This window comes from Passer montanus, unplaced genomic scaffold (genome assembly GCF_014805655.1).
Source record: "Passer montanus isolate IOZ18808 unplaced genomic scaffold, ASM1480565v1 scaffold54, whole genome shotgun sequence".
Classification (NCBI taxonomy): domain Eukaryota; kingdom Metazoa; phylum Chordata; class Aves; order Passeriformes; family Passeridae; genus Passer; species Passer montanus.
The window spans coordinates 6,827,260-6,844,659 of record NW_024370374.1 but is presented as its reverse complement, the minus strand read 5'-3'; the positions used below and the strand labels follow the sequence as shown (position 1 = coordinate 6,844,659).

Genomic DNA, 17,400 nt, shown 5'->3' with positions numbered 1-17,400 from the left:
CTTAAACCTACTTTAGTCACAACACTTAGTCAGTTTAACAGCATTTATAAAAGAGATGGGAATGGCAAAACCTACTTAACACATTCAACCAAACACAGGTTTACATTTCTCACTGAATCACTCTAATGTTTTTATCAGCACAAGATTTTTGTGAGAAGTCAAGATCCCCAAAGTGTGTTCTCACTTGATTTTCAAACACTGAAGATCAGAGGGATGAGCCGTCGGCCACACAAAAGAAAGCTATTCGTTCTTTCTGGAGTTTTGGGGATTTTTTGTGCTGGAAAAAATTAATCATTTTTGGCCCAGACCAGTTTAAGCTTTGGCTTGGTGTGTTTTTGAAGTCCCTGTGAGTTTAGTTCAGGTCATCTTTCAGTGTTTTACACCTCCCAGTGTAACTCACTGTACAGAGGAGCTACCCATTTCAAAAGGAACAAAGCAGACCCCATTTGTACTGGTTTTACTCACCCACCTGATCTGGGATTTTGCAGCAGACCACACAAGCTTCAGGTTTCTGGCTGAAATGACTGGGATACCACCGAGCTCTCACAAGCTCATCTGGGATTCTTCTGATGCAGGTGGTTTCCCATCTAGTGGTGGATTCTTCTGATGCAGGTGGTTTCCCATCTAGTGGTAACTGGCCTGAAAGGAGCTTGTTCTGCACTAGACAACGATTAACATGTTAGAAGTTGGCTCTGCGGTTTCATTTTTCATTTCCTGTGCTGCACTCGCTGCACGGAATCAGTTGTAATGTGAAGTTTATGGGAAACTCAGAAGGCAGGTACCAAATTTCTAATTTGTGACAGCGAGGAGAAGCACTTGGCCTTTTACATAATTTTTTTTTTGGGCAGAAATAATTTCACAGGAAAAATAACCAAATACATAGGTTATAAGCTTGACCATCTCCCCTGAAAATAAGATGTTTCTGCTGTGTTCAGCTCTGAAAATAATAATAAAAATAAAGTAGTAGTAGTAGCAATAATGATAATAATAATAATAATGTGCAACCCCTATTTTCAGAGATATTTTGGATTCTGTATTGGAACAGAGGTTATAATTTTTTTCTCATTTTATTTTGTAATAATATCTAATTCCTGTCCCAGGTTCAGTTCTTTTCTTACATTCTTTTAGTTGGCTTTAATGTTTTTCAGGTTTATTCCGTATTCTCTTAGCTGTAAAAGCTGTCTGAGGGGAAGGCACAGAGAAGGCAGCTTAACCAACTGGCTTTTAAAACCAACTGTCTTCTGTAATGGTGTTCTGGGACACAAAACCTTCCACTGATGAGAAAGTACCAGCAAGCATTGTGTGCCATCCAACACCTACTTTGTTTTACCCTTTGTTCACATGAACCACCAAAGGGGCATTTTACTATGACTAATTTCCTTTAATGTGAAAAATAAAGTCTTCAGGCAGGGAAAAAAATATTTTGCTTCTTTAAAAATGCACGTTGGTGTGACAGGCAGGCAGTTACGTACCCATGGCTCGAAACACCCACGGTTTCCTAAAATAGCAACAAAAGGTCTTCAGCTTTTAGAGTGTGTCAAACCTAGAAAATGTCACGTGCTTTACTCACAGCACCAGGTAGTTACAACCATTCAGCATTTTCAAGGCAATTAAAAATAAATGTAAATTAAAAGACGACAACGGTTGGGTTTTACCAATTTTATTTCTATTTCTTTAGATTTTTTTGCTGGAAACTTGTCTGTTACAGGTCTGTTGGTGAAAATGTGCATTTCAGACCAGTGATGCCAATAAGTACAATATAAAAATGTACAAATCTGAATTGCTTTTGCTTACTACAGATTGTTATAATAATGTGACAAATAAAGCATCTCTGTTGGCACGTGAACCCACTTATCTGGATTTGGCCTTTTTCAGTACATACAATATTTCAAAAAAATTTGCAGTACACACTACCACTCAGTGTAACACATAATAAAACCAACAAGCACTAAACTCAATAATCATGTTTGGTTCAGAGACACAGAGATGCCACAAACAGAAGTGTTTTATGAGGTAAGCAGTAAGAAATGTTCCTGAAATTTGGACAGAATATATCCAGTCCTCCTGGGTCCTGCGACTGCTAGTAGCATTGCAATGCTTATTTATGCACTATGTAGGATCTTAACTGCATTTGCCTCAAAATGAGTTCTAATTCTGTTTTGGTTTAGCAGCATACAGGCAACAGCTAGATTATTCTTCAGCATACAACTCTGTTAGCTGGCTTATTTATGAGATTTACAGGCTTTTTTTTAAATTAGCATTATGCTATAATTATAAAAAAAAAAACCAAAACAAACAAAAAACCCCTAGTATATCATAACAGATTAAACACACAAAATACTTAGAGTTCCAGAAGATAACCTAACATACCAAATGATGTGTCCCAGCTGAGGGAGAACCACATCAGGTGGCACACAAGAGTTATATTATAATGCACCTTTCATATATCAATGTGGCTAGTAACACAACTTAAAACTACTATGATAATAAACCCCAGATCAGACAAAGAATCCAGCTTTATAAAATGCATAACAAAAACAAAAAAAAAAACCAAAACAAAACAAAAAACCAAAACAAAAAAACCCCAAAAAAATCAAAAAACAACCAACCCTTGATATTAATTGATCTTCTGAAATGTCTGCTAGTTTTTAAATTAATGCAGAGACCCATTCAGAGCAACGTTCGATGCATTTCCGTTTGCAGTAGAACTATGAGGCACTGTAAGAACATCAAAACCTGGTCTAGACACGGGTAACTGAAGTATGAGGTATTGTGAAACAGGAACCTTTTTTGGAATAGAGCAGTAATCACATTAAGTAAAAATTGATCACATAAAAAAATCTACAAAAAATGATGTCAATAATATAATTTTCTATGAGAAAATTAAAACCTATTACATGGCAGTATATGACATTGTATAACAAAAAAAAAAAAAAGAACTGATCCACAAAATAGCAGCAAAACACAATGACAAAGATACAGAAAAGCAATGTTAATTTTTTTTCAAACCATGCTGGGAATTTATCCATAGCAGCTCAATAAAAATGGAGCATCCACTCCTTTTGTCTTTTTCTTTTTTTTTTATCTTTTGAATTTTTTATCTTTTTTCATTTTTTTGTTCTTTTTTGTTGTTGTTATTTTTGTTACAATCAACACCTTAGCGGCAGTTTTCTCACATACATTTCACCATCACATTCTCCTCGAGCATCAACTTCAACAGCTATGTCCACGTCCCTTCAGCTACTTTCTAAAATAATAATAAAAAGATACATAGCCAAGATGTGCAAATTTTCTATTTGTAGCTAAATAAAAAAAAAACAAATGGGGCATATTCTGGAATAAAAACTTCTTTCAAGTACTCCAATTTTCATATCTATTAACTATGGTGTTTTTTCATGGTTAGACTGCTTTTGAAAATGTATAAGAAGGGGCCAAATAGACTGCCTGGTTTTGGGTTTGTTCTTTGAAGCATATCCTTTTTTTTGCTTTAATAAGCTGGGTAAAAAATTGCAACACCAAGGGTAGAAAGATTTTCTTTTTCAAAAGGGGTGATTGCATTAATTTACAAATCATACTGGCCTTATGAACATCCTCTGCAATAAATATTCTTTTTAGCCTTAACTATAAATTATATATTTTAGTGTTTAAAAACCTTCAGTTGTAAAAACATCTAGCGATAATCCTTAAAACTATGTGTCCTATATGTGAACCTTTAAGGCCCCTAATTTATAAAGATGAGTTGGCACCAAAGGGTTCTAAACTCCAAACTTTTCTACAGAAAAGGAAAGGAAGATATCCTGGCAATTTGTGAATGCAATTTTCTCTCACTGGAACACAACCTTCGGAAAAAAAGAATCACCTCTCCTCTAACACCATAGTTAAATGCACTTGCTTTGCAATTCCAAGTTTGCCAACAAGCACTTTATATATTTCCAAACCATTCCATTAAAAAAAACAAACAAACAAAAAAAAATTTCCACACAATAAAAGAATGTATTTCCTATATCTAATGGACTGAAAGTGCTTTGAATGGAATGGTTTCAGAATATTACAAACGAACAAAAAAAAAAAAAAAAAAAAAAAAAAAAAAAAAAAAAAAAAGACTCAACTGTGGATTGAACCTGACTATAATTAGGCTGAATATCTGTGGGGTCAGAACAGCATTTTTACACAGGTAACTACAAAAATAGGAAGATTACAAAAATATAATATATTATGTCACTATTTCGGTTTCTCTTTATAATAGGGTCCTGTATGAGTAGTACATTGGCCTTTCCCAACCACACTAAGCTGGAACCCTACAAATGCCTCAATGCACAGGCAATCCACAGGCACAAAAAAAAAAAAAAAAAAAAAAGATTAACATATAATAATGCTGCATACTAACATACACTAACTTATGGGTTACGTTAACCATTTATAAGGTGAAGAGGATAAAAAAAAACCTAAGGAAATAAAATAAACATTTACAGATGAATTATAAAGTGACTAAATGCATAAGCAAGCAAGATACAGAAAAGCCTAGAACTGCGTTAAAGCTATGCTCTTTAAAGAAAAAGAATATTTCATTTACTATCTAAAAAAAAAACCCTCTTCTACTTTAAAAATGGTTGGTTGGTTTGTTTTATATGTACGAAATCAAATCTAATACCTCCCCTGGAGACATTTCGTGTGTTAATGCCTATTTTTACAACATACAGACAAGAACACTTTAATATAAAAACTAGTTGATTATTATTGTATAAAATCCTCTATTTTTGTAGCACAAACCCCTGGGGGTAATGCAAATACTATTTTTTTCTTTTTTTAAGACAGTTTTTGGGGTATTTTTTGTTTATTTGTTTGTTTGAAGTCACAGATGGAAGGGAGACAGAGCAAGAAAAAAATATAACAAGACTGGTTTTCCCTTCTGGTATAAAAATGTCCTGGAGAAAAGGGTTTCTGGGGGGGAGATCCTGATGCCGATTCCTTCTCAGATGCCCTTTCTTTGTCTGCTTTTCTTGCCAAGCAAATCCATTTAGGAAGAAGTCCTCTTTAAATGTTCACGTCTCGCACATCAGTAGGTGTGCAGGAGAGGTCTGCTTCGTCCTCTACAGTCTTTGTTTCTGAAGATATGTTGTGCTGCTGTGCCTGGCGTAGACTGGACTCCAGGAGGGACTCAATCTGTTCTTGGCAGGCTCGTAAACAATCCTGCAGGAGGGTGCAATGGAAGGGGAGAGACAGAGAGACACAGAGAGAGAGAGAGAGACCCAAGAGTACTTTAGAAAGATCACAGGCTAAAACACCATTTTTTTGACAAAGCAAGAGAAATGTTACCAGGTTATCTGGGAGAGCAGCAGGCTGGAAAGGAGGGTGGGAAGAGCAGAAGCACCCGACAGTGAAAGGACTGGCTGAGCAAGCCTGTTTTTTTGCAGGTTGTACCTTGCACTGCTGCTTCTCTGCCTGTGCTGTTTACAGTTCTCTACAAGCCCACTGCTCACAACTGTGATTTCTACTTTTACCCCAGGAACCCTTTAGCAGTAGAGTCTGCTAGAAGCAATGCTCACTTTCTTCCCAAGGCTAAATTCCAATGACAGAAATGCCATATATATGTTGAGATGCCCATGGCCAAAGCTGCGTGCCAGCTGCTGCCATGTCCAGCTGTGGGCAGCTGATAAAATTCCTAACCCTGTAAGCATCTCCAGAGATGGACTGGACTGTCAGTCCCCGAAAGGGAGAGGTCTCTCAGAAGCACCACAAGGCACCTCCCCAACCACGTGCTACCAAGCCCATCCAAGCTTCCTGTGTGCTACCACATCCACCTGGAAATCTCAGTCAGGCTGAGACATTTTCCTCTCACTTCCAAAGCATTTTCTCCAAGCTGGATGTGCACACCCTCCTCCTGAGGGTTCAGGAGGCTGCACAGGCCTCGCTGGAAATTAAAAAACCATAAAGTACTAAGAAAGATCCTGTCTGTGGTGGGGAACGGCAACTTCCCCCAGGCATTATGCCATACCACGAGGAGAGATATATCAGATTCCCAGCAACCAGAACTGGAGAGGGCCTTTTAGCTCAGCCTGCACAGCTTCCTGCAGGCTGTGGAGGCCTGTACACCCACTGCCATGACACAGAAAAGGTGCCCTAAACAGGCCAAACAATCCCACAGCATTTTGCCAAAACTCATCCAGCGTGCTGTTTACCCTTATCTTTATAACAAACATGGTAAGCTTTTCCCCCCAAACATCTTTAACTCTGTGTATGAAGGACTTTGAAGTTTCCTTTCAGCATTGCCTTTTCTGATTTAACCTATGACATGTGTTAGCCCTTGCGGTGAACCCAGTCTTCCATGATAAATTGCCGTCAAAAGTGTTAGGATGTGCATGACTGAGAATGAATGTTGTTTTCCTGAGAGGGTGACCTGCCTGCTGTTTTCTTTATTTCCCAGTTTCAATTCTGCCTTCATTCAGAGGCTTCTTGTGTGATCTACCAGCTTTTCACTGATTCCACTACCACAAGAATCTCCTCTGCCACCAATAAGGGCACATGGCATTTGGGGTAAAATAAGATTAGAAACCCAAGCAAACAATTCTCTGCAAGTCCTTTCTGAGAGAGAGGGAGGTTAATCCTACCTCTAAGCAGATCAGACCATCAGTTACAGCTCACTGAAAACACATAACCTATGACCTTTCCTGGTTTAAAGCCTAGTGTAATATTTCCTCTTGACAGAGACACACAGCGTTTTAAATGACAAAAAGAAACGCTTCATATCCTAAAGTCATCATGCCTTTGGCTCCTGCATACCTCTGGCCTCCACAATAAGGTCTCTATGAAGTCCCTGCACCCAGCCCTCCTCCAGATATGACGGATCAATCCTGACTGTAAGGCTCCCCCTTGTACCACAGACACATTAAAGAGTCCACAGCAGCACAGCTTTAGGTGTTCCTGGCTTTACAAAGCCACTTCTGAGCATAATTCTCTTTTAGCATGCTCAGTGGTCCAAACTGAAAGCATTTTTATTTTTCAGAGCAGAATGAATCCCCTTGGGTTTTGTTTTGGGTTTTGGTTTTTTTTTTTTCAAGTGGGAGTAGATTTTACGGTGAGTTTTGATGGGAACTTCAAATGATGGGGTTTTTTTTAATCCTGACCATTTGCATATAGCATGTTTGAGCTCTGAAAACTAAAAAATTCAAAAGAATTTCTATAAATACCTATTCTTCTCCCTCTGGAGTTCAGTTATGAATAATTACTTAAGACTATGTAATTTAAAGGTACTTTTTGCCCACAGAATTTTTTTCATTTAAAATTCTCAGAGTGCAGCATGCTGTAACTGTTTTTTTTTTAAAAACAATCTTTACAATATGTTATGAACAGACTGTCTTAAGCTACAGTTGAATGAAAAGGTTTTTTTTACTCTTTAAGGCATTTTGTCCAGAGCTAGCAAAAAACAACTGCAGAACATAAAATTCACTGTGAACAACCTCAACAAAGCTGTTTTCATTCTCAGTACTTCCCAACACTGAAAAGCAAATACAAAACTTGTGCACTACTCTGATAACTTCTCCCAACAACTTTTCTGCTTCACTACCCAAATTTTCAATGCCCACAGTTTGTTCAAGGTCATAAACCCTTCCTGGATTAATTAAGCTCCTCAGTGAAAAAAAAAAGAAAAAAAGAATACTTGCTAGCTTAACTGATGTGGTCAAATACCTTTAAGACACAGTGGACATGATCAGACTCTAGGGTCACATAGGAAAGGAAACAAACAACAACAAAAAAGGAACTGCTTGGAAATCCTTTGTTCCTGCCTGACCCGTTCTGGATAACAAGCACATGTCTGAAGGTGCCTCTGAGAAGGGGCAGGCAGGAGGCGAATTCCAATGCACTAACAGACAGCATGGAGACCCAATCTAATCTAGTTCAGCAAATTTCTGGCCTGGAAATGAATGTCAGGTAAAATTCCATCTGTTTGGATGATGGGGTCAAGAATAGAATGATGGAAGACAGCCCAAGACTTCTAATTGTGATTATCTGACTTCTAATTACCCCTGATCAAAGGCAAAATGGGAAATTGGACTCCTACCAACATATAAACACAAACCATAAAGGAATTCCAATCAGGTGATATTCGTTTTACTTTAGATTCAGCTCTCTTTGAGACTAAAGGTAAAAAAGTGTAATTTTGTAACCTGAAATCCAACAGACCTGTGCTCCAGCTAACAGATCATCAGGGGGAACACCAGCCCTGCTCTTAACATTCCAAGACTATCCAATATAAAACCTGTTCCGTGACAAGGGGAACCATCACTGGGGCATGGCACACTTCATACAAATCCTAGTGAAATGGGATAGCAGGAATGGCATTTGATACCATGGGTTACACAGACAGGTATTTTGGGAAAGTCTCCCTGCAGGGGAATCATGCTCTGTATGAAACCAAGCAGATTCCTCTCCCCAGAACAACTGCAGTGGAAGTTGCTGTTTCCTTATGCCACTCCAAACATGACAATACACCTGTACAGACAGAGAACTTTGTGATGCCAGTTTTCTGCAGCAATCCACACAAAATCCTTATTTCTACCCAACACGTGAATATATTTAGCACTGGAAGCTGGAGGGGAGTTACTCCCTTTTCAAGCTGTTAACCAAGCCCAGGTCAAACAGATTCTGGCCTTGCAATGACTCAGGACAATTAAAATGAAATAATCAAAAAATCCTCTTTTCTTGCTAGAGCAACTTTGTTTTCTTTTTCAAGAGCTCTGTCATCAACTAAGTCAAGCCACATAAGGACAGGCCGTTGTTCTGCATGATGTGAGAGAATCCACTTCAGTGCCCAGGATCAGGAATGGTTAAATCATCTTGCTTCAATCAAGATGCTGCCTGGACAGATAGCAAGCATTTTCCCTCAGTACCTGCTTCAAACATCTCCCCCTGGACAGTGGCCAACCACACACTGGAATTATCTGCATTGCTCACAAACTGACTAACAGCGTCACACGTGCATACCAAACTGAGCAGCCCCTTAGTTCAGCATCTCTTAAGAGTATTCAGCAGTTCAGGTCCTTAGAGCATTTAACACTTGCACACTATTACCTCAGCTGCAGTGATATAAGTGGCAAAAAGAACGTGCTCAATACTGAGGCACTGTTCAGGTGATAACATAAAATAAGCTGAGATACTGCGTTTTTCAGCAATTGTTTCACATGGTCTATCAAAAGTAAAATATTCATTTGGGAATAATTAATTGCAATGAAATTGCTCAATCCCATCAACAAAGCCAGTTATGCAGTGGCTGGGCTGGGACAGTTTTCTATACATTTAAATTACTAACATGTAAAATAATTTAACAGCATCTCCAAGATTCTGCTCCTAACCACAGAGTCGTCTTTATTTGACTCATTGTCCAGTGCTTGGAGACCTCACAAGAACCTTTTTAAAGCATCTATTTATTGGTCTTCCACATTGTTACAAAACAAAGCTCAACTCTGCCCCAACTTCACACACCATTATGACATGGATCATTGACTTTAGGTCTTCCTTGTAGGCTCCCTTCCTGGCCCATTCACTCATGAAAGGTTTATTGCTCACTAGTTACTGATGTGCATCTCCTGGAAGCTGCAGGGCAAAATGAAGGGTCCTGTGAGGACCATCCACCTTGTCAGAAAGTCGTGGGACAAGCACTTCTTCCAAAAAGGAATTCAATACCAGCTACTGTGAAGGTCTAGCATGTAATAAACCAAATTAGATCATTAGAACTCTTTTAAGAAGAGCTTTTTCACACCACTTGGCACAATAAAAGGCCTCAAGAATGGTCAAAGATAAGGTCAGAGATACCACAAGGTCTCAGCAACTGTTTCCTGGTCTTATTCCCCAAGTTTTGTTTTACAGGGGCTCCTGGTTTAATTACCCCCAGCCAAACACAGGCTCTGCCACATCCTAAATCGGGGCAGGGCTTCCTCCTGTCCCAAACACCAGAGCTGGATGCACCATTCCCAAGCGGGCATCACAGATTATCAGTGGGCATCACAACGGCCAAACAAGCAAGCCAAACAGTGGGCACAGGAGAACACATTGAGAACCCCCACTCTGAGGCTTGACCTTTCCCAAGATTTACTGTCAGATTAGCTCTCGTGCAGTAAGCAGGCATTCATTCTTAAAAACCCCTAATGCAGGAGATCAACCGAGAGAAAGAGTCACTTACCGGATCACATTTGATAACTTGTGATAGGAAATGTGTGAGGCATTGATAGGAGAGGAAAGTGTTAGTGTTCCCCAGATGCAGGCCTTGCACAGCTGCTACCACGCTGCCAGCTGCGATCATGGAGGGTGGGTTTGAAATAAATTTAATATCTGTATGAAGAAAGGAGAAGAAAAAAAAAAAGAAAAAAAAGAAAAAAAAAGACTGAAATGATTGCTTTAGGAGAAGCCTGTCCATACACATACACTCTTTGTACCAGCATGGCTTTCAGCTGCCAACTATTGCATCGAAAAAGGCAGCAAAAATGGTGAGCAGAAAGGTGCCTCCTGCTCTAAAACTCTTACAGGTCCAAACCTGCAAACATTTATCCACATGAGCAACTGCTCTGCAGAGAGTGGCCCTTCCTGGCACTGGGCCTCGGGGGCCATTCATCACTTGGAGGTACTTTTATCATAAGCAGGGCCCCCATTTTTCCAGGGTTAAATACTTTGCTCCTGTGAATAATGCCAGGGGGGTCAATGGCACTGCACATCTGAGAAAACCTGTTCACATCCTGCAGTGTTTGCATGGTCAGATCCAAGGTGCACTCTAACAACGAGTCCTGGGCCCCTTTAAAGCAGAAACCTTTGCTCTGACACTCAAAGGAATATTGCTTTAATGAACAACATCAACAAAAAGAAAGAAAAGAGAAAGACTGCTTAACCCTGTCAGGAGGCAGATAATCCATATTTAAATTAAGGTTTCATCTTTAAAATGCTTTGTCTCAACCTAGTCTCTTGTCAGTGGCTGCCATCCATCCTGGCAACAGGGATTTAATGTAAATGTGGCATAACTAAGTGACGGGGGTCCCAAGAATTGGCGGACAATCAGTTACATTCTGATGTGACACCATGCTGACAAGAGGCTGGGCCCCCTTCCAGACTGCATTGCTGTAGGTCTCTCCACAAAGCCACTCCCAGGATCCCTTAAGGGGCTATCTCTGCCATTTAGCATGTTTTTCCTTTGGGTTTGTTTGGTTTGGTTTGAGTTTTTCTAGGTTTTTTTTAATAATAATAGTCTACATTTTAATGATAAGACTCTTTTCTACTGAGCAGGAATGCATTTGATCCGTGCCAGTGAAACACCTTGGAGGAAAATCAGGAACAAAGGAAGCAAGCGGCACAAGTCAAGGTCCAATTTTGTGAGGGAGAAAGGGAAACACCACAATGTACACCAGAACCTGAGAAACATTCCTTCAGCTTTTATCAGAATACAACTTCCTCTGGATTGGAAAAATATAAACCATCTGTCAAACCCCTGAATGAAATCAAAGGAATGGACAGCTTAGAGGGCTCAGTGGAACTGTTTAAGTATTAAATCATGCATCTCCTTTATTATGATAAAATAACTTTCGTGTAAATGTTTTACAAGTGGAACTAAAGCCTTCAGGACTCCATGGAAGTCCTGGCTCTGAATCTATTTAATCAGACACCTCTGACACTCCACTGTGGCCCTGACCAATACCCACCTTCAAAGGGGCACTTAGTGAACCTCCAAAATTAAACTGATACACAAAATTCTGGCCAAGCTTTGAGGATGCACTGCCAGCAAAAAGGGAAGCTCGAGCTAAAGCCATCTCGCTTATGTTAAAATAAACACATCAAAATAAATTTGGTTTGACCCCTTTTCCTAACCTGCCTGTTTCCAGGCAGATATAAACACACCCAGCTTCTAGTAAGCTGCTGTCATTCCAAGAAAAAAAAAAGCTGTGCCATTCCAAAGCCAGCTCTGAACTGAAATACTGACACAGACCTGCAGGTGGACTTTGGAAGTGGGGGATTCCCAGCAGGGATCCCACCAGGATGGAGTTGCTCAGAGGGGTAGGGTGGCAGTGCCTTCCCGACACTGTTTACGATGCTCCACAAACGGGACATGACCAAAATGTGTCACTTTAATGAGCCCATCCTGACAGGATCGCGTTTGGGATTAATATTTGTGTTCTTCTTTTAAATGGAGCAGTAAACAAGAACATGAATTCATAGTCACACCCTCATTCTTTCCAAGATGGAAAAGTGATAATGAAGTTTAAATGACCAGTTTGTGTCTGTCCCTATAACCACTCCAGACAAGCAGCATGGACTGCCTTTTTGTTGCAACTCAACAAGGAATTATTTGTGGCAGAGGCCACTAATTTCAGCATATTAATCAGGGGGCCCCTCTCGCCTGTAATTGGATGCCCCCAAGTGAAGAGTGTGGCATCATTGTCAGCCTCCATCGCCTCATCTTGCGCTATTGAGCGCTCAGGAACAAGGGGGCTTCGGTGAGATGAATTAGACCTGACACAGCCACAATGGGGTAGGGGGCCCCATCAATTGAAGCACACATCCCCAGTAGCCTATCTGAGACTTCATCCAAAAAGAATAAACAACTTCAGCGTTGTTAAAAAGAGAGAGAGGGAGAGAGAGAGGAGGGGGAGGAGAGAGAAGAATGCCAGCCACCCTGAAGGGAGGACAAAGCAGGCATATAGGCGCTGCAGCGCTTTAAAAAAAATTCCTAACAAGGCGAGTCACCCCTTTTCCTTTTTAAATGGAGCAGCAATTCCATCCGTCTGGAGAGCTGGGGGCTATGAATGAAAATCTTTTCATTGAGGCAAATCAAAACTGTGAACATAAATCACTTGCTGCAAGATGCAACAGGTTCCAACTGGTCACATACCTTGAGACTTCCAATTTTATAAAGGCCGGAGAATGGGAGAATTGTAACGCGCTCATTTCAAAGGGGGGTCTTTCTTTCTCCTTTGGAGAGGACCAAAGCAGCAATAATAATAATAATAATAATAATAATAATAATAATAATAATAATAATGGAGCCTGATATGTTTTGATAACCAGAGGAACATAATGAAATGCTGAAGCTCCAATATTTGTTGCTATTCATTGTTATGCTTGTATAGAGCTGCAGTTCTCCCTCAACACCGGTCTTAACTTGGGCCAAAAGAGGCCTGCTTCCTTTTGAGCTCTCCCTGCCTTGCTCTGCCATGCCAAAGTCCCATTCATTAAGCTCAATTATGTGTTAACTTCAAACAAGCCCTGGTAATTTTTTTTTTCTTTTCTGTCCCAAACCTACCACAGCACAAAGGCATCCTTTGGTGAAAATGGATTTTTCAAAACCAAACCAAATCAAACAAATCCACTTCTACTAGCCAGACAACTGGAGAGGGAGCCTAGGAGGAATTCCCCTCAACTTCACCTTGCAGTGTAACCTTCTTTTTCTGGAGCAAACACATACACACTCATCTACAAACACTTCCACAGGCTTCACCTTGGTAAGCCAACTGGCCAAGGGTTTGTTTTCTAAGCAAGCATTATTTTGCAGTCTCTTCGTAGGAGAACCTCCTTTGCAGAAGAGGACACAGGCAAAGGAGAGACTGCACTTGCCCCTGAGGCCACTTAAGCGAGCTGTCAGTGTTTCCAGTGGACTTTGGATCGGGCCTCGCAGCATCCAGGCAGCACAAGGCATTTGCAGTCCATCTAGGTTCGTTTTGGCAAGGGGAAATGCAGCACAACCCAGCAACAGCAAAGCAAAGTCCAGATGCTGCTTAAGCCACATGTGATCTTCACTAGCCAACAAAGAAGTCATGAGAAAAGCAAAAGGTAGAGAAACCCCTGACATCCAAAAATAACAATAAAAACACGGAGCCTAGTGGCAGCCTTCCTGAGCGCTCCTTCCCCAGGCAATATTCCCAACTCCAGCAGGGAGCTGAAGAGGGCCCCAACTGGTGAGCTCAGCGCTGGTTTTTTTTAAAGCTCAGTAAAACTCCCAGAACATGGTTCTCATTTACTGATCCATTCTCCAGCTGTGGTGTGTAGCAGTGTTAAATAAAGGCTCTGGATGTGCTTCCTAAAAGAAACATAACAACACCGACAGTAGATCAAAGTACTGGACTCTTAGCAAGCCTCCAACCTTTGAACTACTCTTGCTTTCATCCCTGTCATTGCCAACACAACAACCTAGGTTAAACATCCCCACATCCAAAGGGGAGCCCGGGTGGCCGTTCCTTTTTAGCTGCAAACTTAGCAAATCACGCCTCCAGAGTCGCAGCAGCCTCGTATCTGGTAGAACCTGGCATGGAGGGACACACTGGACTTTCCCAAAGTGTTGCTGCAGGTGGTTTGAAGGTTGTGGCACTCCCAGGACCAAGCATTACTCCAGGCAACCTCCCCTATGAGCTGCCCCTCACGCTGATGTCAGGCCCAAGATGAAGAGCAATGCCAGCGTTTATAAACTTCTCTTTTATGGCTTGGTCGTTCTATCTTTAGGCCTTGCAGCGGGGCTGGTTCTGTGAAATAAAATTTTTTTTTGTGTGTGGGTTTGGTTTTTTTTTTCCTGTTCCTTCTGAGCGCCTGCCATCTTCCTTCAACCTTTCCATACCAAATCCAACCTCTGGAAAACAAGCTACACGGCACTAACAGGCGCCACCGGCCGCGCACGTCCCACCGAGGTTTTGGAGCGCGGATGCCGCGGCTCTTTGGAGGCCGGCCCTGCTCATGGCTCCAGCACAGCACGTGGTCACGAGGGTGCAGATGGCAGCAGCTCGGTCCTGTGCCAGGAAAAGCCTCTGTGCCGCGTGGCCCTCCTCCAATCCACCGGCCACCGAGGAGAGGGGGGAAGAGGCAGCTTGAAGAGGGAAGGTTTAAAACCCCCACGCAGTGCTATTCACAGGGAAAATCTCCCTCTGCCTTTAAAAACTCGTCCTAAAGAATGAATCCACAGAGGGAGGGATGCCTCGCACGGGCAGTAAGCCTTTTGCAGCCCCCACACAAACCGGTGTGGGGAGGCGAGGAAATCATGCCACGCTGAGCTACAGAGAGCGGGCAGGGGCAGGGGGGGTGGTCCCTCTCCTTCCCTGACATCCACACAAAACTCCGACTCAGAAGCGAAATATCTTCTGAAAAGAAAAACTTACCTCTGCCAAAGTAATCCACCTTCTGCAAACAAGGGGCAATAATCGGGGCTTAAACTACCTCCCCACAGCTCTGCGAGCGCGCCTGAGACCAACAGCTACGGGAAGCTTTACAAGCCGGGGGGTGGGCGCGTGTCGGGGAGCAACGCGCTTTGCGCAATGTGCAGGGCTCATACCTGTAGCGCACAGAGCCACAAAAGTCTGAGCATGTTTACGGATGATCTGCTTGGTGTCCTCTGCCAGAGGCATTTTAGTAAGGAAATGTTCAATGAAATCGTGGGGGGTCATTGCAGCCAGATTCCATTTCAGCTTATTCACCAGCAGCAGCTCCATTTGCTGCAAAGAGAAGAGGGACGGGAAGGAGAGAAGAGGAAGAAGGGGGGGAGCGTGGTTAGAGCCGCTCGCACACGGAGCCCGGGCGGGGTGCGGGGGTCCCCCCGCGCCGGGGCAGCGCCCGCCGGGGCCGGCAGGGGGAGCCCGCGGGCCGCCCAGCGCCCGGGCCGGCAGCGCGGGGGGGCCCCGATCCCGCTCCCGATCCCGATCCCATCCCGGCCCGCCGCCGCATCCACAGCTCTCGCCCGCCGCCAGCAGCCCCGCAGCCGCGGCCGGCTCTTCCGAACGTGCGGGCTTGCAACTCTTTTTTTTTTTCCCTGTATTTTTTAATATATATATTTTTTAATGTTTCTTTCGATTTTTTGTTGGGTTTTTTTTTTTTTTATTCTTGAAGTGATTGAACGTGAAATTACCAGTAATTCGTCGGGTCTAATGGAGTTATCTGTATAAATGCACAGTTTTTCTGCGGTCAGAGGAATAGTTTCCTTCATTTTTGAAGCCACAAACATGCAGGTAGCTCCGAGCAATTGCAATCGGCTTTTCTTGAGGGGTTCAAACGACAAAAATCTGTCCAAATAATTCATAGCCAAGGGGAAAACCTCCTCTTCACACTTCTGCTCCTCGCAAACCTGCAAGAAGGAGAGAGATCGTTGAAGAATAATTTAGTTGAGGCGAAAGCCAGGCTTGTCCCGCTGCTCTCGCCCTCCCTCCTCCCTCACCCCCGGGCTTTGCAGGGCAAGGTTGAAGGAGACGAGGAAGAAACGCAGTTGGGGAAAATGGATAAATATGGGAAAAGCAGCGGCATCAAAGAAAATGAAAGTCACGAGTGACAAAGTGGGGGGAAATGTTGCGTTAGAAACCCGCAGGCGATTCATGGCAAAAGGGGAGGAGGGTAATCGAAGAAGAGGTCTGTGCCCAGTTTTCCAGCCCCTAAGAACAAATTTTTTAAAAGGGAATAAGACGGAAAGCGGAGGAAAATGCTAACCCCCGTGGTTGGTAACGGGGTGCAGGGCCGGGCTCGGCCCCGGATTCATTTATTTCGCTTTTATTTTTCCATCTAATTTGCCGTTGTGCTGCCGATTCCCCTCTCCGGTCGAGACACAAAGGTGGCGTCCAGCCTCATTTCCCTAGACGTCATCTTTTCAAAAAATATTTAAAAATATTTAAAAAATTATTCGAGCGCTCAAAAAAGGCTGAAAATGAAGCGGCGGAGGTCCTTTACCGAGCCCCGTGCCTCTGGTCCTGCTGGGGGGCTCCAGGAGGGTCCCCCGAAGTGAAATCCACCGCCTCCCTCTCTCGCCCTGCAGCACAGCCGGGCGCGACATTTCCCAGAGCAAGGCAGGGCGCCGAGGTTTCAAAAATTAATTAAAAATACGTCGCGGGCACCCAGGGCTTCCGAAAAGGCATGAAAATGTAGCCCAGCTCCTGGGGCTCGCTCTGGGAGCCCCCCAAGACGTGTCCCGCCAGGGACGAGGCCCTTTCCAACTGGTTTTTCCCAGGCGACCTTGCCGCTCGCTGCCGCAGCACAAGTGTGCCTTTGAGGGGTGACCGCAGCTCCAGCCTCTCTTCACGCTGAACAAAGAAACTTTCACCCTGCAACTCCCCCCAGAAACGCCGGAGCCCCTCCGGCCGGTCCCCCTGCCCGCAGCCCCAGCGGGGTCCCCCGGCCCCCGACCTTCCTCCCCCGGCCCCTTCCCCCGCTCCCCCCCGCCACACACACACCCTTGGCTGTGCTCCCCGGGACTTTCTTCGTTTTTCTCCCGATTAATAAACACTTTTGCTTTGCAAATAAAAGAACAAAGATGGCGCGTAACACTGGCACGGGCAGCCGCTTGCATACGTGTACAAGGATATTAATTTAAAATAAAATCCCCAGAAAACACGAGCTGGCAGGGGCTGGCGGCGGCCCCGCGCGGCCCGGGGCTCGGCGGCCGGGCCGGAGCCGCTCCCC

General features: G+C 43.2%; 2 protein-coding genes across 4 annotated transcripts in view; one reads left to right on the top strand and one right to left on the bottom strand.

The window, feature by feature from the left end:
* The window catches only part of LTO1 (LTO1 maturation factor of ABCE1), a 23,856-nt gene extending 10,603 nt beyond the window's left edge, over positions 1 to 13,253 (top strand). The window contains exon 5 of one of the 3 annotated variants that reach the window (XM_039725005.1): positions 11,269 to 13,253. In XM_039725005.1, the coding sequence (XP_039580939.1) occupies positions 11,269 to 11,280 (12 nt within the window). In that variant the 3' untranslated portion in view covers positions 11,281 to 13,253. Of the gene's footprint in view, positions 1 to 1,148; positions 4,383 to 8,731; positions 10,165 to 11,268 lie in introns of those variants that run through there. The other 2 variants (XM_039725004.1, XM_039725003.1) reach the window with 2 other exon arrangements.
* Positions 2,015 to 17,400, bottom strand: part of CCND1 (cyclin D1) — a 16,100-nt gene continuing 714 nt past the window's right edge. Inside the window, exons 2-5 of the mRNA XM_039724999.1 lie at positions 15,863 to 16,078; positions 15,293 to 15,452; positions 10,178 to 10,326; positions 2,015 to 5,190 (exon numbers count right to left, since the gene is read on the bottom strand). Coding sequence (XP_039580933.1) covers positions 5,035 to 5,190; positions 10,178 to 10,326; positions 15,293 to 15,452; positions 15,863 to 16,078 — 681 coding nt within the window. The 3' untranslated portion in view covers positions 2,015 to 5,034. The remainder of the gene's footprint in view (positions 5,191 to 10,177; positions 10,327 to 15,292; positions 15,453 to 15,862; positions 16,079 to 17,400) is intronic.